Source organism: Nanorana parkeri, unplaced genomic scaffold (genome assembly GCF_000935625.1).
Source record: "Nanorana parkeri isolate BGI_ZX_2015 unplaced genomic scaffold, ASM93562v1 scaffold193, whole genome shotgun sequence".
Taxonomy (NCBI): Eukaryota; Metazoa; Chordata; class Amphibia; order Anura; family Dicroglossidae; genus Nanorana; species Nanorana parkeri.
This window is the reverse complement of record NW_017306461.1, coordinates 1016657-1038713: the sequence shown is the minus strand read 5'-3', so window position 1 is coordinate 1038713 and position 22057 is coordinate 1016657. Positions and strand designations below refer to the sequence as shown.

Genomic DNA, 22057 nt, shown 5'->3' with positions numbered 1-22057 from the left:
GCCCCATTTTTTATTTGTGGTAAAAAAAAACTTTTTTTTTTTTTTTTTTTCACCACCCGGTAATGCTGTGAATAACACACTTCCTGACCCTTTGTGTTTACACTCAGTTCTCCACTCCTGTATATTGGAAGGAGCCTAGGTTGTCACACAGTTTGGACTTGGTGGATTGATGGGATTAGTAATTTACAAACGAGAGAGAACAACATTGTTTATGAGGTCTTGTCATCTGCCAGGAAGTAACAAGAACACTGCATTTCTGGCAAGATCAACAAGTATTTCCCATACTTGCTGATATTCACCAGAAAAAGAAAGTCTAATTCTGCAAATCTAAGGACTGGTGAGCTTCAATATAGTAAATGTTTGTGTTTGGGTTTAGATGCGCTTACTTTTTCTTTGGAGTCAAAATTGATCCTTGAAATACATAACCGTCATACAGCCTACCCAGTGTATAGCAGTCAGGCTTGGTGTCATCAGTGGTTTAGCGGCCAGGCTTGGGGTCATTACTGGTGGTATAGCGGTCAGGCTTGGGGTCCACATCCGTGGTATAGCAGTCAAGCTTGGGGGTCGTCGCTGGTGGTATTGCAGTCAGGCTTAGGGTCATTGGTGGTGGTATAGCGGCCAGGCTTGGTGTCATCATTGGTTGTGGTATAGCGGCCAGGCTTGGTGTCATCATTGGTTGTGGTATAGCGGCTAGGCTTGGTGTCCTCAGTGATGGGAGGCCAAGTCCTCCTTCCAAGCTCTGAACACAGTGCAGCAGATCATCTGGCAGAAGAGGTTTTAAAAAAAGCAGTCCTTGTGATCAGGGAACTTTTCCACTTATCCGTGATCTTATGATGGGGATTTGTCCAGCCCTGGTGTACTAAAAGTCAATGGAGCAGACCTCTAGTTGGGAGCCTGGCAAATGGAAAGTGTTGTGCCAAACCTGCCGGCTACATCTTTCAAATTGCTTAGAATGAACACATCTTTTTTAACCATTTTACAGTTTGTGTACACTGGTTTTTGTTCACATCACAAATACTTTTCTTCCCCGACATGACAAAGCCGAAAGCCTCTTGTTACTGCCTAGTAGGTCAGAAGCCCCTGTAAAGGAACTCAAAGCATCTCAATATGATCTGAAATAAGCAGAAGGCATTTGAAAACACTGCATTTGCCCATCTACACAAGCCATAAAACAGAAATGATGTGCTCGGCTTATACTCGAATGGCTTGGATAAAAGGGTGCAAAGGACCGACTAGTTAATTACTACACTTGCCCCTTTTATATGAGTAATTCCTCACCCACTGTCTTTGTTTCCAGGATGAACTCTTGGCGGAATTGGAAGAACTAGAACAAGAAGAACTGGACAAGAATCTTTTGGAGGTTCAAGGTCCAGAAACTGTGCCGCTCCCAAATGTGCCTGCAGCTTCTCTGCCCGCAAAGCCAGGTAAGCATTTTATCTCCAAAGGTTTAACTGTGTGCAAGGGACATTTCATGTTGCTTATTTTAAAGCTTTTCACATGCGGTGCTTGATTTGATTATTTAAAGGGAACAACCGTGTTTAAGTTCAGGCATGTGCATGTTCCAGTCTTCAAATCAATCCCCAGTGGGGCTCCGTAGGCCCAGGCTGTACTTGTGGCTTTAACTTCTGTCTAAGAGGAGGTTGACTTGACCCTGTCAATTGGATGAATGAGTCTAGAAAGAACCCCCTTTTAAAATATTATGTTGAACACTTACCTGTCCAGCGGGTGGCAAGTCCATTCTTCACCCTTTGGCAGAGTGCCGCTGCCATCCAACAGTTTCAAGTGTGTCGGAAAGAGTTTAACCCACTGTGCACTAACGTTTGCAGCTGCTTGCTTCAACTTCATTTGGCGTCCTGTAGTGGCTAGTGGGAGGAACTAAAATGCCCACTGGGGGACATACTATATGATGCACTTGGAAGTGGCAGATGGCAGCAGCCTCTGTAGCTCTGCAGACAGAGAGATTAGACATGCTGCTTTCTTTCTCCTAGTGGCTGGGACATTTTAAGACACCAGCACGCAAATCCCAAAGCCTCTACTTCCTAAAGATGTTCTGTCATTTGGCTGATAAATGACAAGTGTGGGGCATAGTACTAGGAGGGGTACACTTTGACTAACTTGGGCAGAAGTAGGAGCCCTGCATAGGTCCTGGGCCTAGGATCCAGGAGGTCATCACAGGGATCAATTTGAAGTACACAGGTACTTGCTGACACCACAAGGTTCCTCTTGCTCTGCACAGTTACCCAAGGAAAGTTTTGGGTGAGAAGTTCTAGCGTCTATGTACAGATTGTAAGGAGAACAGTGAAGAGTAGTTTCGGAGGGTGGGGAAATGTTTGTGGCAACTTCTGGGTACCGAGTATTCGTACTCTGCCAAATGCTCCGATGCCTAGCACGATACCCGAACTTCCGGTGTCAGGAAGCTAGGCGGCAAGTCATTACACGCTGCCTGGCTTGGTGACCAGGGAGCATGGAGTCGGCTTCCCGGCCAATCAGCGTGTAATGACTCGCCGCCTAGCTTCTTGATGGGTCGGAAAACTTGCCAATCAGGACGCCAGGTAGCAAATCATTACTCGCCCCTGGCTTCCTGATTGGCCAGAAAGCCGGCTCCTTGCTTCCTCGTCTCCTGGTGACAAAGAAGCATGGAGACGGCTTCCCTGCTAATCGGGAAGCCAGGTGGCGAGTCTTTACACGCCGCCTAGCTTCCCGGCTCATCAGGAAGCAAGGGGGCAAGTCCTTATACGCCGCCTGGCTTTGATGGGAGTTCCAGTATTGGTATTCGGTATTGCCGAGTACCAAAAAAAAAAAAAAATCAGTACTCGATACTGAAAAACCGTTATCTGTGCATCCCTATTCTTTACTGGTCAGTAGGTATGAGCAGGAAGTGCTGATATGTTGGCAATTAGAATGGGGTTTGGTATTAATGGTAACATACACAACTTCTACCCTGTGCCGAGTCTAGTATACATTTTTGCAGTCTGATTTTGCTCAAGTCCTTAATAAATCTAGTCTGGTATTAACTGCAGCACTATTGTTGAGGGAAGGTGTGGTGGTGGGACCATACCTAGAAATATCAGATACCACTTTTGGGAATTCCCAATAGTCAGTGACTTGCACCCCTAAACCATCTACCTATAAATTGGGTAGCAAATGTCTCATGATTTATTTAATAATCTGAAAAAAGAATGGGGTCTGGTAGTGGTAAGAGCAGACATTAGGGGCTGCGACCACCTCTAGCCGTTTCTCTTTTTTTATGTGATGATTTTGGTAGGGCAAGTAGTGAATGTTCGTTTAGGTGACCCAATCACATCTGTTTCTTGTTTTCACGTGGTCCCTGAACCATAGAACATCAAGAGCTCCTGGATTAGGAGTTTGCCTTAAAGTGCAGGTTGCTGTTATGTGTATAAGACCCCCGTTGGCAAAGGGCAAATTGTATGACAGATAGTGGCGGAAGCGGCGGTGTGGGGTTAGGATGGTGTCCTACTATGCCAGGGAATTGCAAGACTGAACAGTAACGTCTCTCTGTACTGGCACCAAATAACACATTCTGGATTTTTTTTCTTCTCTTCTAGCCAAGAAGAAGCAAGAGGAGGATGACGAGGACATGAGAGAACTTGAGAACTGGGCTGCCGTGTAGATTTGTCGCACAGACATAGAGACTGATCACCTGTCTGAGTTGGGTGTCTACATACCTGGGAAGAAAGGGGGAGCGGATACAGAAAAGGACTCCGCGTCTCTGTCTTTCTCTTCCCCTTTCTCTCTCTAACGCCTAAAGCCTGGAATGCGCATTCGGATAAACGAACTAAAAACAGCGGGTACTTAGGTTCTGTCTGATTTAGGAAATGACCTAAACAACCAGTTTTCTCTTCATTACAATGTCAGATCTTTAACCCCCCCCCTGGCATCTGACCAATCAACATCAGACTGCCCATCATTAAGGAAACCCGGATTGTGGCGTCTTATAGCTGCTTTGGCCTCAAATGCCTGCGTGCTCTATAAATATCGGACTTCATTACTTCCATGCATTGGTAAAAGTTGAGTCTCCTTTCAAACAGATGCCTTCTATCTCTGTAACATGCCAGCTTTCAGTACAGTGTAGCCATGTTTTATGTGAGGATCCAACAAATATCACATATCTTGGTCTGTTAGTCCTGAACTGCTCCCCCTAGTGGCACAGCTAGCTCAGTTCTCATCAAGTGCAGTTAAATGAAGGCTCTTTTTTTTTTTTTTCTCTGTTACTCCGCTGTATCCAAACTAGAGAATGAATGCAACAATTCATCGGAACTGCAGTGATATCCGCGTATAATATGTAGTCGATATGTCATGTGGCTATGTTTATACAGATACTGAAATATACATACAGATCTTACACATAATCTCTTGTGTGTTCACCTATGTGTTCCACCATCGGTATATAAAATCTAGATGTACATATTCCAGATTAAGCAAGTAATACATGGCACAGGCCTCTACTGTACGTGCGTTCCCATTTTCCTCACCGGTTATGCAGCAGACAAAACCAATAGCTGTATAAGGCACTGGGTTGATCACGCATTAAAAGCACGTGGCAACCAATAAGGTTATTTTTTTTGTCTTTTTCTAACCTGCACTACTAAAGTGACACCGGGTATTGATCGGTTGTTTTAATTGCTCTTCGCTCATATTTATTATTGCAGTAGCCTTTGGGTTCTTTGCCATTTGCTTCTGTGAATAAGCTAGCTTATTTTTGGTCAGCTCTGCAGGCTTTGAGGCCTCTTAAGACATTTTGGTTGCTGGGGATAGCACCACGTTTGCTCTAGTTTTCATAAATAAACCTTTTGTGCAATTCCAAAATGGATGTGATCATTAATGGACTCATTTTCCTCCTGATGGGGACTTTTATAGTTGCTTAGATCTGGGGAAGAGGTGGCTTTAGTCCTATCTACCTCAGCAGCAACTGTTCTGGAATCACAGGCTAGATACTAGTTCGGGGGCTATGAAGCTGAGCTTTTCCAGCTTTACTACAAGTGACTTGTCTTCCCTTGAACTAGTATCTGACCACGAGTTAGATTGGCCACTGCTGTGTTCACACCCAAGAGCATGCAAACGTAAATTTCCTTCAATCTACACTTCTTTTGGTTTACTTTTTCTCTGCTGTTTCATAAATCCACACTACACCCATTGTGTTTCCAATCAACGAACATCCATCTTTTTTTGGGGGGGGCAAGTTAGAGAAAACAAGCAAGCATCTGGTTGGTTGACATGACCGCAGACACTTGAAATCGAGGCCTGTCGTGAGACTGCAGCACAGACGCTGGTCAAAAGTCGTATCTTGAACCTTCATACCGTGTTTACAAGCATTTGGGAGCCTTTTCCAATCACTGCACTCCACCATGTGCTTGGCACTGCCACGCAGTAGCTGTAACCGTGTTTATCAGTGTTCTAGAGGAAGCATATTCTTCTTTTCATTCTTTGTAATGCATTGGGAGATTCTGATTGGTTCATAGGGGCAACTAGACTCCTAGTATAGGAGCACGAAGGGCAGAATCTGATTGGTTCTTGTTGAGCAATTGAGACCATTATTGCCCTACACGCGCTGATAAAAATGGTTCTTTATAGTTTGCTTGGCAGTGAAGTGGTGAATTAGTATAATAATAAATCTTTTACTTCACGTCAGTGATGTTACTGTTTAGTTTGAAATAATGTGTTTTGTTTTTCATCTTTTATGTCTACAGTCAGTAATAGTTTGCACTTTCTAATAAAAAGTCTCTATATTCCTATTATTTTTATGGAACTGTCGCCCCTCTTTTTTGCTTAGCCAAGAAAACCCCCTTTTAACGGTTGATACCATAGGATGTACAGAAGCTTGTCTGAAAGCCCTGCGTGTAACTTCTAGACTATTGACATACAATACCGTGAATGGCTGCACAACTCTTAGCTATGTTCATGGAGTGAATGTATTTTGCAGTCCTGTATGTCCTGTTTATATAACATTTCCAATTACTTTGAAACTACGTTCGCTCTCTCTCACCTATGAAATAAAATATATTTCAAAATGTGATTTTTTTTTTTTTTTTGTAACGTCCTTGTTATGCTGTGTAAATATTACATTGCTAAAACAGAACGCAAGGCAAGAAGCTATATACACAGTTGAAATACATGGGCAATACATGTCAATGTCAGCACTGTGAGAATCAACCCAAAGGGGGCAATGTGGTGACCGTACTCCTAAAAAGCAGGCAATGATGACCCTTCTCCATACTCCTAAAAAGCAGGCAATGATGACCCTTCTCCATACTCCTGGGAAACATGCAGCGGTAACTGTTCTCCATGCTCGTAGGTAGCGGGTAGCAGTGACCAGTCTCCATACTAGTAGGTAGCGGTGATCAGTCTTCATATTCCTAAGGGCCTGGCAGTGATGGCCAGTATCCATTCTCTTAGAAAGCAGACAGCGGTGGCTGGTCTCCACACTCCCAGGAAGCAGGCAGCGGTGACCGGTCTCCACACTCCCAGGAAGCAGGCAGCGGTGACCAGTCTCCACACTCCTAGGAAGCAGGCAGCGGTGACCGGTCGCCACACTCCTAGGAAGCAGGCAGCGGTGACCGGTCGCCACACTCCTAGGAAGCAGGCAGCGGTGACCGTTCGCCACACTTCTAGGAAGCAGGCAGCGGTGACCGATCTCCACACTCCTAGGAAGCAGGCAGCGGTGACCGGTCTCCACACTCCTAGGAAGCGGGCAGCGCTGACCGGTCTCCACACTCCTAGGAAGCGGGCATCGGTGACCGGTCTCCACACTCCTAGGAAGCGGGCAGCGGTGACCGGTCTACACTCCTAGGAAGCAGGCAGCGGTAACCGGTCTCCACACTCCTAGGAAGTAGACTTGTGCGCCGTCAAAAAATTAGTTCTTTCGTTTTGGAATATCCGTTATTTCGTAATTCGTAACTGAACTTCTAGGAAGCGGGCAGCGGTGACCGGTCTCCACACTCCTAGGAAGCGGGCAGCGGTGACCGGTCTCCACACTCCTAGGAAGCGGGCAGCGGTGACCGGTCTCCACACTCCTAGGAAGCGGGCAGCGGTGACCGGTCTCCACACTCTTAGGAAGCAGAGAGTGGCCACCTATGGAGCAAAATTGTGCGGTACAGGAACACGATTATGTATCTTATCTTGCTTAATTGTAAGATGCTTGAATCTGTGTAAGGTGAGCCCTACTCTAAATTATTTAAACTGACACTAAACTAGGAAGTAAAATTTTAGAATTGTATTCAAGTAGCTTAACTATTAACAAAATGTATCTTATTTGTGTATCACTCAAATGTAGATCCTTAAATCATATCTGAATTGGTGATGACACTGTCCTTCCTTCTGGAGGGTGGCTACTTTTGTTCCCCATGGACTCCGTTTGTATTGTAAAGTAGTCACCGCTTCAAGCTCACTCCTGTGATAGACTTCAATCTGAAAAGAAATGAGTAAACTAAACATGAGATTGTAGTCCATCACAGGAGTGAGCTTGGAGCGGTGGCTACTTTACAACACAGAATAATAGTAAAGAATGTCACCATCGATGTCAAAGCCTGATGAAGGGACCCTGCAAGCGCTTCTTTCCATTTGACAAATTGTTCAATAAAATGAACATTTGGTGATTCTATAAGGATCTTCGGAATGCTGGTGACATTCTTTACTATTATTCTATACATCCAGTGGTGCCATCCGCAGTTATTTCAAGCACCCACCCCATTATCTGGGATTTCCGGTAAGGAGTGCAACAAGAACCTTGACATTTACTTTACAACACCCACAGGGACCATGGGGGACAAAAGTGGGTGGGCCCTTAATGTCCTCTGCTACAATCAGGACTGCTGGTCCTTCATTGTAAGTGATAAAATTGGCAAGGGAATTGCCGTACAACTGGAGAAGTGGAGTGGCTTCATGACTTTTCATGAATTCAGGAACCAGTGGGGAGGAAGCCTGCAGGAATGATGAATACGGTCAGTATTCCTCTCTTATGTCCCTCTAGACTAAATGATCATTAAGCTTGCTATACAGTTTACAATGTTTGTACAATCCTTTAGATTTACCAAAACGATCCAATGAATGTGCAGTCATTTTGCAATATGTGCTGTAAGCTTTAGAAGTCTATAAAAAAAAAATTGGTGTAGCTATCCATCTATGAACACTGCATGTACATTTGACCTGTGTGAACCAGCTGTTGTGAGAATGGAGCAAAATTGAATGTTCTTAGGCTATTGCAATGTTTTTTCTCTGTGTAGTAGAGAACAAAGTTGGGCAAGGATATGTGTAAAAGGAAACTATGTTGCATGTAACTTGTTACTTTTTAATAATAGGCAATCTACTACCAAGTAGACATGTGCGATTCGTTTCGTTCCGACTCAAAATTCGGACGGAATTTCAGAGAATCGGATGTATCCGAATTACAGATATAACGAATGCAAACGAATCCGAATTTCCAATTCCGTTTTTCTCGACGACATTTTGTTGAGGCAAAGTGACATTTGAGAACAAAAAAACGTTTTCCTCTTAAATGTCACTTTGCTGCAACGAACGACCGAAAACGAAACGAAATTTCGTACGGATTACCGCTAACGAATTTCGTCCGAATTCCGAAACGAATTGACTTTCGGACACGAATTTCGAAAAACAAAATAAAGCAAAATCAGAATTAAAACAATACAATTTTTTTTGCTGGTGCACATATCTACTACCAAGTATTGAGGTAGTGTGGCTATGAGGGGGAGAGGGGAGCTATGCGCTGAGTTGCTCCCCCACCCTCTGAATGCTTACAGTTCAGACTTCCTTCTCAGGGTGGAGCTTGCCCAGGCCTCCTTCCCCTCTCTGATTAAGTGATATGCCAAGAGGAGATGGGAGGGGGAACAGTCTGCCCTCACTCCCTGGCAGGTGCCCGTACTAGTAGGGGGGATCTGTACTCAGTGGGCTCCCTGTCTGTCTTCTCTCTTCTGCCCACAGTAGGCTGCTTTTGGAGAGAGCAGGATGCTCCCTTAAACATCTATCACAGCCCTTTCCCTGAGCTCCAATCTCTGGATGCTTGAAGGAGACCGGAGCCACAGCAGCGTCACTCCTGTCATTTGGGCAGCTAGAGAACAGAGCACCAGCAAGCTCCCAGTGCCCCCCTCCACATGCGCCTGGGGCATCTGCCCCCTCTTTGTTCCGGCCCCATACTTATCTCATGACATAGTCAGTTTAGTTAGCCTTTATGGCTCCAGCGGAGTGCAACCCTCAACATCGAGTTTGAAAGTCATTAGCTGGGTTTTGCTTTTCATGGCCTTTAACTGATTATCATATGCAATATCCTACAACAGAACATGCCCTCTCATTACATTGCTGGCCCAGCAAGAGAGCATTTTGAGGCTTGGCAGAACACTTCTTGAATTGAGAGAAGCTGGGTGTGCTTTTCCAGCCAGTGCTTGTGTGGACTTCACTTAACAGTCCACTATCAGCTGAACTATTGCCTCTAAGAAGTAGTCGTATCATGTATTGGGTTCTCTGTGATGTGGATGTACTTTGATCTCATGTTATATGAGGATGATGTGACAGCCCATCTGTGACCGCACTGTATTACCACTTCAAACGTTTGCTTACGCTGTCAAACATGCATTTGAAAGAACCTGACAAAAATGATTGTATAACCCAAACAAGTAAGAAAATGTCTGGAAATTGCCCCAAACATCAAACACGGTGCACAGTATGCTCTGTTTCCACATACTGCGGCAGCATGGAAAATGTTTAAGGGCCCCTTCACACTTGTACATACGTTGCGTTGATGTTGTGTGCTGTGTTAAAGCTGAACAGTCTTTCATTCAGTCTTGCACAGTTGGATAGGGCTGGGCAGAGGGATCAGTGAAACGAATAGGACTGTATATATTGACAGGCGATAACAGGCGGTATACACAGTCCTCCGCAGCTATTTCCTAACCACTCAGCCCGGTCCAGACTTCAATCTTCTATTGTTCCACTCCTGATGAAGTTGGATCGCTGAAGCCCCCAAAATGCATTGGCACTTCTCATTGAACAGAAATAATGCCTGTTCTACCACTGGAGTGGAGCCTTTGTCTTCCAATTTACTTCCAAGTCATCTACATCTCTTTATAAACTGGGAAAATTTCAATATAATATGGAAAACACGACTAAACACTGATGGTGATTGTTTAATAAACTAAAGGCATGGTGGTGGGCGCTTCTGCCTTGCAGCACTGGGGTCCCCAGTTCGAATCCCGGCTAGGTCACTATCTGGAAAGGCGTCTGCATGGTCTCCTTGTGCTTGCTTCGGTTTCCTCTGGGTACTCCGGTTTCCTCCAACACTCCAAAGACATGCTGGTAGGTTAATTGGCTCTCTCTAAATTGGCTCTGTATGTATGCATGTGAGATGGGGACCTTAGATTGTAAGATCAATGAGGGCAGGGACTTATGTGACTGTGCACTATATAAAGTGCTGCAGAAATTGTTGGCGCTATATAAGTACCTGTAATAAATAAACATATATTACAGTATGTCTAAACCCTATCACTAAAATCTCACACTGTCTATGCTTAAACCTGTTAACCTTATTCCAAAAATTGTTCTCAATATTTTTAAATCTGCAGCTTTTATTAAAATAATACCAAGTGATCCTGACATGGAGGTCCTTGTTTAGGCACTTCCTGTTATGGGGTGCCACTGTCTCCCACTTGATCTCCTGGGCCTCATTCACACAGGCATGCTGCCAAAAAGTGGCGTCACAAGAGGGGTGCGGCCCGCGCCTGGGTGACACCAATGGAGGGGTGACATTAAAATTACTGACAGTCATTTTGGTGTCACCCCCCCTCTGAATAGTCGGGCACTCGGTCATGGACCGAGCGCCCGACAGTTTCGAGAGAGAGGAGGAGACCCGGCGGCATACCTTATCCTGCCGAGTGACTGTCCCCCTCCTCTCCCTGCTGGCGTCCATCACCAAGATGGCCACCGGCAGGTATCAATAAGATGGCCGCGAATGAGCAGTGACGTCACAGCGGGGTGTCATCTAAATACATTTATATGCATTTTAGGACATTTCATATTGCATATAAATGCATGTAATGATTTGAAATGGTGCAATGCACACTGGTAAGAATGGCGGCTTAAACTGTCACCTTGCTGTCCGATGTAGACTACAAGTGGCCATGCCAACTTTCCATGCTCAGGCATGGTACACCACTGTCATTATAGGGAAGCTGGTACTAAATAATAATGATCAGTAGATGCTAGTGCAAGTGCATTAAGACAGAAAGTGGCTGATGGATAACAAAAATGTGAAGAGAGTATTTTATTTTTTAAAAAGAGCCTTGGTAATTATTATTTATAATTTATGATGCATGGTCCTTTCACAAATTAAATGATATCTAGAGAGGGTTTAGATCTACCTTAAATATAAAATGGTCCTACCTGGGAACTTCTGAAAATCAGTGGGCCTGAGAATGGGGGTGGGACAGAGGATGGAATGGGGGAAAGGCTAATAAGCACATGTCAACATTGTGCCAGTGGTTGGGGTACACCGCAGCAAATGGAAGAGTATATAAGTGGTGCAAAATAATGGGCTAACAGTGGTGAAGGAAAACATTTCCCTGCATCAGGGGTGTCACTGGAAGGAAACAATGCCGCTGCGTCAGTGTCAGTGGGAGGAAATAACGCAACTGCGTCAGTGTCAGTTGGGCAATGTCTCGGTGTTAGAGGAAAGGAAAAAAATGGCACTGTGTTGAATGTTGCAATGCATGGTGTCAGTGGGAGTTAAAAATGCAGCTACGTCAGTGTCAGCAGGATGAGAAAATGCTGATGCGTTGGAGTCAATAGGAGGAAAAAATGCTGCTGTATCGGTTTTGTCAATCTGAGGAGGACTGCCTTGTCATCCATGTCAGTGGGGGGACCTGGGAAGCTGGGGTGGTGTGTTTTTTGTAGTGCAATAACCTAGGGGCCATGTGTCGCTCTAAGGGAAGAAGGAGGGCTAAAGGCAATCTGATAGGGTGCCTAGGGGACTTTTGGGGGCTTTCAGGGGTGGAGGGGTGCTCCTGGGCTGAGTTGCCCCCCCCCCCCCTCTCTCTGTGTACTCAGTTTAGACTTCCTTCTCAGTGTGGTGGCCACCCAGCATTGAAGGCAGCCTCTCCTTCTAGTCTTTGGTCATGTGATATGTCACATGACAAGGTAAAACAGGATGAGGGGCAGTCTGCCCTCACTCCCAAGTAGGTGCATGGACTGAGGCTTGTTTTCAGCAGGCACGCCCTCTTCCTGTTCTTTTCCGCTCACAGTAGGTTGCTATTGGAGGGAACAGAATCCTTTCTCCTGTCAATTGGCAGGAAGCCGGAAAACTAAGCCCGGCACCAGCAGTGTTTCTCAACCTTTTTTGAGTCATGGCACACTTTTAAACTATGCAAAATCTCGAGGCATCCCAGTCTCAGGCCCCGTTCACACTTTCGGGTCACGTTACCGCACGCCACATTCTACGTGCAGCAGCCCATTCATTTTAATACGCCCAACAAACATGACAAAGAAACTGATGCAAGCTTCACACGGTTTTTGACCACGCATTTGTGTGCTTTTGACAGGCATCAAACAGGCAAAAATATGCGTCTAACCAGCCGCATTTGGGTGCCATTAACAAGTAATGACACCGCAAGTGCGTCACACGCTTGCACTACTTTTTTCAGCTGCACTGCAATGCAAGGTATTGCGACCTGCACATTGCGGTGCGGTCAAGCAGATTGCAGCCAGAAGGGCATTTAAGGTGCCATTTAAATGAATGGCAAAGCAGTGCACTTCCTGCAGTGCAACACACAGCAGGTGCGTTCCGCGGTAGCGTTCATTAATCGCACGGAATGGTGTGATTAATGCACTACACTGTTGTGAATGGGCCCTAAATGTGGGAAGGGAAGAAAATATACAATGTGGGGCCCCAAAGTCTCAGCGCCCAAAGTGTCAATTACACAGAATCTGGATTCAGCGCAGCATCCTTTCTCCCCTCCCCACTTGCAGTATCAAAATCTTACGCTGTGGCTGCCGACAGCGTCTTTAGCATCTGATGATGTCATCGGTTGCTTCTGAGCTGTTGGGCGGCTTTCACAGAGTAGTAGCTTGTGCTGCAGGTCAGGGGAGAGGCAGCAAAGAAGGCTGTGCAGACCACCTGACAGCATTCAACAATGTCATTGGTTGCTAGGGAGCGAGAGGATGCCCCGCAGGGCACCTGCTTGATTCCTAGCAACCGATTACATCATCGGTCACTGAAGACGTTATCGGCGGCCACAGCTTAAGATTTTGATACTGCAAGTACAGGTGAAACTCGAATAATTAGAATATCGTGCAAAGTTCATTTATTTCACTAATGCAACTTAAAAGGTGAAACTAATATATGAGATAGACTCATTTACATGCAAAGCAAGATAATTCAAGCCGTGATTTGTCATAATTGTGATGATTATGGCTTACGGCTCATGAAAACCCCAAGAACCCCAAATCCACAACCTCAAAAAAGTAGATTATTACATGCAATCATTAAAACAAGGATTGTACATAGAACAATATCGGACCTCTGAAAAGTACAAGCATGCATATGTACTCAGTACTTGGTTTGGGCCCCTTTTGCAGAACTTACTGCAATTACTTTTGCACGATATTCTAATTATTCGAGTTTCACCTGTAAGTAGGGGAGGGGATAATCGGTGCCATGATCCACCAACATTCTTTGTAATTTACACTTTGGGCATTTTTGTTTCGTTTTGCCACGTCACCCCTGATGATGATCTTTGGTCTTTTCCAATCTAACCCGGGGGCTGAATCAAAGATAACAGCAATTGGATGGGTTGGAGAATTCTAATATTTCCCCCCCCTTTCAACCACTTCATACTTACCTCTCTGTTGCAGCCACTATGAAAATACCCATTGTCAGAGGTAAGAGGGAGAAAAGTGGCTGTGGGGGTGAGGGCTGGTTGTAGGCTTTTATGCAGAATTGGTAGGGAGGAACCCTACATGACTCTGGACCTTGGTGAGTTTGGCTAGCCATAAAATGTGACTTCAAAATATGTGTTATCTCACCTCGCAGAGGTCACAGCTCTTCCCTGACAATGCCTTCATCTGCTTTATTTTCAGAAGGGCGGCGCCATCTTTTTTCACGGCCCTCCTTACCATCTTATCTTGATTTGTATTGTAACTGTAATGTCTTCCTTATATTGTATAGCACGGTGCAAACTGTTGGCGCTATATAAATCCTGTATAGTAAAAATAATAATCACTGCCTGATGACAGATGCCTCCCACTGGGTCAACTGGTGGGTCCTTAACATGTCTCAACGACCTCAACGGCTGCGTGATGATGTCCCGACGAGAGGCCACAATAAGATTGGTCAGCAGCAGTTCCGAACTGCAGAATTGGATTACTGGTCTTCACTCCAATCGTTGGTCACATGACAGCAGTAAAAAAGTGGTTAGGAGTTTTTGAACGGGTAGGATGGATAGATGGCGGAATTTGCAAATTTGCTCAGGTCTTTAGAATGACAGTAAACTCAGGAATGAAATCTTAAAAATCCATTCAAGTACCATAACTATTAACACAAAAGTATCTTATTTGTGTATCACTCGGCTGTAGATCCTCCAATCATCCCTGAATTGGTGCTGGCACTGTCCTTCCTTCTGGCGGGTGGCTACTTTTGTCCCCCATGGTCCCTGTGTGTGTTGTAAAGTAGTCACCGCTCAAAGCTTACTGATGGACTACAATCTTACGTTTAGTTTACTAATTTATGTTGAGATTGTGAGATTGTACTCCATCACAGGAGAGAGCTTGGAGCGGTGTCTACTTTACAACACACACGGCGACGGGAACAAAAGTAGCCATCCTCCAGAAACAGAGTCGTAACTAGAACCTTCAGGGCCCCGGTGCAAGAAACCATGAAGGCCCCCCCCCCCCCAACCGCCATGGCACCGCATGGTTAACAGGAAGGCTGTCGAGGTCCCAAGCAAGCACGGGACCTCTGGCAGCCGCTTGTTTAAAATGTTAGTGCCGGTGTTCTGTAGAGAACGCTGATCCAGTGTCTGCGCATGCGTACAGACCGGATTAACGAGGAAACCGCCATTTATTTACAAAGTATTTGTTTGTAATGATTAATTGTGACCGTTATTAATATACCATCCATGGCAGGAAATGATGGGTGGAATATTATTAACTGTCACAATTAACAATTTAAACAAAATGCTTTGTAAATGAATCCCAGTTTCCTCAATAATACCGGTCTGTATGTAAGCGCAGATGCTGAGGTCGGCAAATTCGACTACATCGGCGTTCTCGACAGAACACTGGTATCTGCATTAAGTATTTTCACGAGTATGAGTACTCGTGAAAATGCCCAGTATTGGCAGTGGTGTATCCCTACTTAAAAATATAATGCATTGCTGGGACTTGTATTCCCACATAGTTGGAGCTATTCTGCATTGCTGTATAATCATCATACAGCAATGCAGAATACCACCAGCTATGCGGCACTACAAGTCCCAGCAATACATTATAATAAAAGTCGGCTATGCAGAATACCTCCAGCATCCCCCACTATAATGCATTGCTGGAAATTGTAGTCCTACATAGTTGGTGCTAAAGTCCCAGCAATACATTATAATAGAAGTTAGCACTACAGAATCCCACTACAACCCCCCCCCTTTCCCACTCCAGACTTACCTTCCTTCTCCAGCAGCCCTCTTCCTCGTCTCGTCTCCCCGGTCAGGGGGCGGGGCTAAGAGTGTCGGGTCCTCACACAGCAGAATGTGCTGCCCGGCGGTGCCTGCAGCATATTTTGCTGGTGACAGCCTCTCCCATCCCTGCCGCACAGCTGCCCGTACATGCTGCGGGCGGCTGTGCGGCAGGGTAGGAGCGGCACTCTCTCGGGGGCCCTCTTCTTCCTTGCTGGACCCCCCCCCAAAGATTTAACTCCTGAGTTTAGTGTCACTCTAAAATATGCGTTTACTGAAAATATTCTACCTTTCAGCCATACTGTATATTGTTCTTTATATTGCTTGGCATGATACAGAGTCAACATGATTCCTTTTCATGAAAATGGTGGATTTGAGATTGAAGAGATGCGTAGGGTTCTTGTACGGAAGTCGGACACCTCACCTTCACTCTAACCCCTGCTGCCTTCTAGATTGACAGCCAGGAATACCTTCGTATGTTTAGTGTCAGCGGCTGTCCCCGATGATTTTAACATGACAGACGGCAAACGCTGCGCTCATTATTACTTGTCATTAGGTGGTGCTGTTACACCGCAGTTAGTACTCTGCCCGGTATCCCTCGATCAGAAGATCGAAGAAGCAGGTTGGAAAATTCTTGGCTGGACGAAGCTGGAAGCCATTCAGCTTCTAGCACCGGTGGGGTAGTCAGACTGTGGCCGCTGTCAGAATACAATGCAAACAGCAGGGAATTCGTCTATCAACCCATGGGTTGCGCGAAAAGAAATAGACATGCATATACCCAATATTATATATAATATACCCAACCTTAGGATCAATGCATGTTAGAAAAAATGAAATGTTTCCCCCATGCATTTCATTAACAAGCCCAAGCCACTTAAACTGGACCTTGCGTTAACTTGTGGCCCTCTCCCGCAGTTCCCCTCCTATGTGCTGCCATGGCACAGTGGTTTAGTGGTTAGCACTTCTGCCTTGCAGCCCTGGGGGCCTTGGTTTGTATCCTGGCCAGGACACTATACAGTATGCATGGAGTTTGCATGCACTCGCTCTGTTTGCATGGGTTCTCTGGTTTCCTCCAAAGGCATGCTGGTAGGATAACTGGCTTGACTGAGAGTATCCTAGATGAGGCAGTGTAGTTCCCACTTGCCATGATGCATTGAGAGCTATTTTTTTACACCATTGGCCAGCATAAGCAGTAGATAATTTAATTTAATCTACACGTACATTGAATCCTTCCTACAAAACCGATTGGCTAAACTGGTGTCTAAAAGTGAACCCACATATTACAATCTCAGTAAGAGCTTGTTGGCGATCAAAGTTACTAAAAGGAAGGGTCAGGCATGACCATTGACACCGATGTGTCGGAAGACTTGTATTCCCTGATTTATACTCAACAAGAAGATATCCTCGGCACATTAATGCTCAGCTTAGTTCACCACTGAACCATCACATTCTCAAACAATTCATCCCCACACAGCTACCTCCTCATGTATCATTTCCCCCTCCTCTTTCAGATTGTAAGCCCTCAGGGGCAGGGCCCTCCTTACCATCTTGTCTTGAATTGTATTGTAATTGTAATGTCTTCCTTACATTGTAAAGCGCTGCGCAAACTGTTGGCGCTATATAAATACTATGTAATAATAATAATAATAATGTGCTTTGCATTGGAGAGCCGTTCATTTACAATAGGACCCCAAGGCTTACATACAGCAGCTGCCATGACACCTGTGCTACAGCGGATCCACAACGCACCACAACGCATGACGCATGACGCCATACCATGTACTGAGGTTTGCTGTGTTGCCAAAATTTAATGCAAGTACATCTCTGCAATTCCCTGTGTTTTATCCCTTTAAAGAAGTACTCTGAGCATTTTAGAAACTTCCTCACGTATAATGCAAGTGAATGGACCTGCATTAGATGTAATGGCATCATCAGTCCTTAGACTGCCAGAGACCAGGGGAGAGGAGGCTGTGGGGACTGGACTAGCAGCTCAGTGGAATTGAGGATCAGATGAGTATATCTTCTTCCATCCCCTAGAGAAAAACAAGAACATAACCCTTGCAGTGTGGGGGTAGCCTCAAGCAAGGCCGGATTTCCCACAAGGCCAACCGAGGCCCAGCCTCGGGGCAGCAGGGAGTAGAGGGGAAGCAGGGGTGTGGAATTCCTATCTCCCGCTTCCTGGGACATGCAGTTCCGGGCGCCAGGCGGGTAGTTGTTTTCTACACATAGCCCTGCTTTGGACACGCAGAGCTAAATGTATATCGGGGAAGCCGCCGCTCGTTCTGTACAAGTGATAAAAAAGTTAAAAAAAGAAAGAAAGATAAATTAAAACCAACCCTGCTGCCCTGCCATACTGGGGGGAAATTTGGCAGGGAGGGGGGCACATTAAGGAACCTGGCCTTGGGGCAGCAGAGAGAGTAAATCTGGCCCTGGACTCAAGGTAACTTTTTTTTTTAAATACCTGGAGTTCTTCTATAAAGACCCTGCAAGTATAAGAACATACCTGCCAAAAAATGCACTCTGTCATGAGTTGACAACACTCAGGATTTTGTAAATTGAAATCAGACGAAATGGTGTCAGCCCTGCCCAGTTGTCTTTTGCTAAACTACAGAATCCTCCCCCTTACCTAATCTCCACCACATCAAAAGTAATTGTTTTTTAGTTCTAAGATACGAACTGGGAGGGCTCCTAGACATAACGCAGTAACTGTGAACAGCTCGAGGACAGCTCGAGATTTCGGACAAAAGGTATAAAAGAGCGATTTCATGGGTATATTTTATAGAGCAAAAGGAAGTTTGTTCTTTCTCCTGCTGCTCTGAAGGAGGTCTGGATAGAAGATAGAGAGCTGCCAGTGTTATAGAAATACTGGCCTGGTGGGGGGGGGTGCTAAATGAGGGCTGGGGTGGCTTTGCTGCCACCAAAGCACCACCCTAGTGCCACCTACGCCTGTATAGTATATGAATTTGAAAAGTGATTAGTACAAAGGGAACCTGTCACAAACCTGAGCAATGTGAGGGAAAAAAAATCATTAAGCAGAGTGTACCTTCAGGGAAATCCACAAAGAAGCGCGTCCTCCCTTTCTCAAATTTTATGATTCCATTAAAGTAAATTTCAGTCTTAATCCATTATTTACCCACAGTCCTTCATTCCTGGCCCTCATTTAGCTTCTTCCTTGAACAAACAGATTGATCAGCGTGATTGATTTATTATTACAGTCAGTAAAACCTTGAACTGGGATGCAGGTTATCTCTACAGTGAAAGCTCATTAGTATGGCGTTGCATCAACAATTCCCATGCGTAATTCATGATGTAATACCGATGACCATTGCGGCTTACTACAAGGACAAGTGTGTTATTAAAGGTACATGCCAGCCAAAATTGGATTTAAAAGCTGAACTCCGCTAAAAATTCCTTTGCAGTGGGGCCGCCCTGCGCTGCAAGGGTTAAATGCTCATTAAGTCTAGAGGTAGAGAAGGAATCCATCAAATGTACCTTATTTGGTAGAATACACATTACTGTGTTTATAGCAACAACTTCTGCAGTATACAATTTCGGTCACTAGATGGCAGTGTTTATAAGTTCTGTTATAGCTATGGTAGATACTCTGTTGTATTGAATAAGGTAGAAAATAAAGCTGTTGCTTCCTTCCTTCTTTTAGCCAAGCCATGAGCAGCATGCATATCAGATTGTGTGCTTGTGTTTCTCTGTGAGGCTGTGCAAGAAGTTCCAACATTATTCCTCTCTCCGATAGGCTCCCTCCATCTTCTGGGTCACCGAAGTAGGGGCATACTTTTTTTCACCAAGGATACCACCAACTTCGGTCCCCCTTTGGGTGCCATCTTGGGACGGCTGTGTATGAGGTTCTCCCATCGTCCATCTTACTGAATCCATGTTGGCTTCCTCACTCTCCTATGGCAGACTTCTCAAGGAGAGAGCTCTAAGATTAAGCCCAATGGGCGAAACGCATTACAGGTATTTGGGTGTAGTACGGGGATAAAGAAAGTGACCAGGATGTGAAGATATCAATAAGTCTGATATTCCGCAGATTCAAGCAGTGCTTTTCTTTTGGCTGTATCTGGAGTTGGAGTGTAGATGAGCTCGGCACCGGTACCCTTGATGCTTCCAGCGCAGGGAACCAGAGTGGGAGTCAGAGTTGTGATATTTCTACTGAAAGCTTGCTCTCAAAGAGCATTTGTTGGCGTGACCTTGTGTTCCTGTGGATGATGGTGATGAGCCCTGATCAGGTCACTTCATTGTAAGTGCAATTCACCTTTTTTTTGCTTTTATTAAAGTGGTTTTATCTGCTCTGTTTTTATGCATGGGAGTTGAGCCATCCATGGCTGACCAATGGTTGACAGAAGAAGGCTCCAGACACCAAATAAGACTATTAGAAGATGGCAGTGGTGCCATTGGAGCGAAAAGGTGGAGCGAAAACCTCACATTGCTGAAAGAGAGCACTCTAGGTGGTAAGTTCCCATAATGTGCATAAAGCACAGTATATGAAGGCCACCCAGCAACAGAGAAGAGGACACCATGTGTCACATGAGCAGCCTTAATATATCTGAAAAGGGTTATTAAAATAAAGCATAAGATACACATAATGTTGGAATGGGGTATTCAGGGTGTGTGTGTGGGTGAGAGCCCAAAGAAATATGGTGGCTATCAATACTGAGCTCTCGTTCTGAAAATGCTAGTTGTCTGGCTTTCCTGCTGATGCCCTGCCTTCAATACTTTGAGTCACTTAACCAAACCAAGTATAAAGGATTTGTTAAGTTTTTCTAACTTTCCTTATCTGCTCACCTGCTCAGTGGCTCAAAGTGTTGAAGCTAGGGGGGTATCAGGTTTCTTCCTGCAAAACTGCCATGTACATTAGTTCTGTGTGAATAGGGCAAAAATGAATGTTAATAGTGTGTTTTCTTTCTGGCTTGAATTGAATATAAGGAAAATATCACATTATGGCCACTAGATGGCGCTGAGGATCATAGGATTTAAGTATTTATTTTCTATGAACCTCAGCTCCATCTAGTGGCCATGATGTGGCATTTTGCTGACTCATTCTAATCTTATGAGAGACTTGCATCTGACCTGGAAAGAAATTATAGCAATTACATTCTTACACAGTTAGTCAGGTTGAAAAAAGACACATGTCCATCGAGTTCAACCTATAGTGATATGGGGGGAAAAAAAAGAGTAATACATTTGTTTTTGCTCCATTACTACAAAATAATTGTAAATGTAGTTTTGCAAATGTTTTATAAATACACCCCTACATGTTAAAGGACCACTATCACAAAAAATACTATGGGGTCTATTCAGGAAGCTGCCGAAGGATCTAGCTGTAGCTTTGGCCGAGGTGATCTTATGGCATCGGAGCTAGCTGTCACTGCTAGCTCCGCACTAACGTTTTCTATTTACTTTTTTAAAACTTTTTAAACTATTTTTCTGTTCTGCTCGGTCCCTCTGAGGGGCATTCAAGTATTCACTCACTGCTGTTCGGCATCTATAAGAATAGGTGAGTAGCCTGCCGGAGGTTCGGCTCAGCCGATCCAGATGTTAGATCGGCTGAGTCGAACTCCTTCTGCACTTCGGGTTGGCCGAACATGCTGAGCATGTTCGGCCGACCTGAAGCCATGCGAAGCAAGCTGATGTACGGCTGATTTCAGCCGTACCAGCCTGAAGTGAATAGCCGAACAGTGTTCGGCTCACTTCACTTCAGATCGGTCATTCATTCCGCTGCCTACGGCAGCTTAGTGAATAGACCCGTATATTGTAATAACCGTATAAAGTAAATTAATGTAATGACAATATTTAGTCTACTGATTCCCTTAAAGTGTATTTCCACTTTTGCAGTCAAATTTGGGGAAAACCCCTCTATATGTTCATGTGTTCACATTCATACAGCAAACCAAAAAATAATTTAAAAAAAATACTTCCTTTTAGATATTTTGCTGCAGCAGGCAACATGGCTGGTTCCAGGTTTTTTTCTCAGCACCGTCACAGTGATCTGCCTTTATAGAAAGACTTAGGACTGACATTTTTAGGCATGTGTTTCTATCACTAACTTCATTAACATTTGAATGCAGAAGCCAGGGTTGTAATCCCTTAACCCTTCACCCCTCACAGCCCCTCCTAACATTACAAAGGTCCTCCTTCCTGCTCCTACTTGCTTCTGCAAGTAAACAATTTTAACCCTAACTCAAGTAAAAGCAATTTAAACTGCAAGAAGCATGTTTAAAATATTATTTTAGCTTATGTTATATGAACATGTAACAAATATAAAATAGGTGTTATCCCGATTTGATTGTGAAAGTGGAAATACACTTTAAGTTAAAGTGACATTAAAGGCAACACCCCCCCCCCCCCCCCCACATGGT

At 44.8% G+C, this 22057-nt stretch overlaps 1 protein-coding gene across 1 annotated transcript in view; it reads left to right on the top strand.

Moving 5' to 3' along the window:
* CHMP4B (charged multivesicular body protein 4B) overlaps positions 1–3837 on the top strand; it is a 20254-nt gene extending 16417 nt beyond the window's left edge. Inside the window, exons 4-5 of the mRNA XM_018555342.1 lie at positions 1298–1424; positions 3567–3837. Coding sequence (XP_018410844.1) covers positions 1298–1424; positions 3567–3631 — 192 coding nt within the window. The 3' untranslated portion in view covers positions 3632–3837. The remainder of the gene's footprint in view (positions 1–1297; positions 1425–3566) is intronic.
* Positions 3838–22057: the final 18220 nt, after the last annotated feature.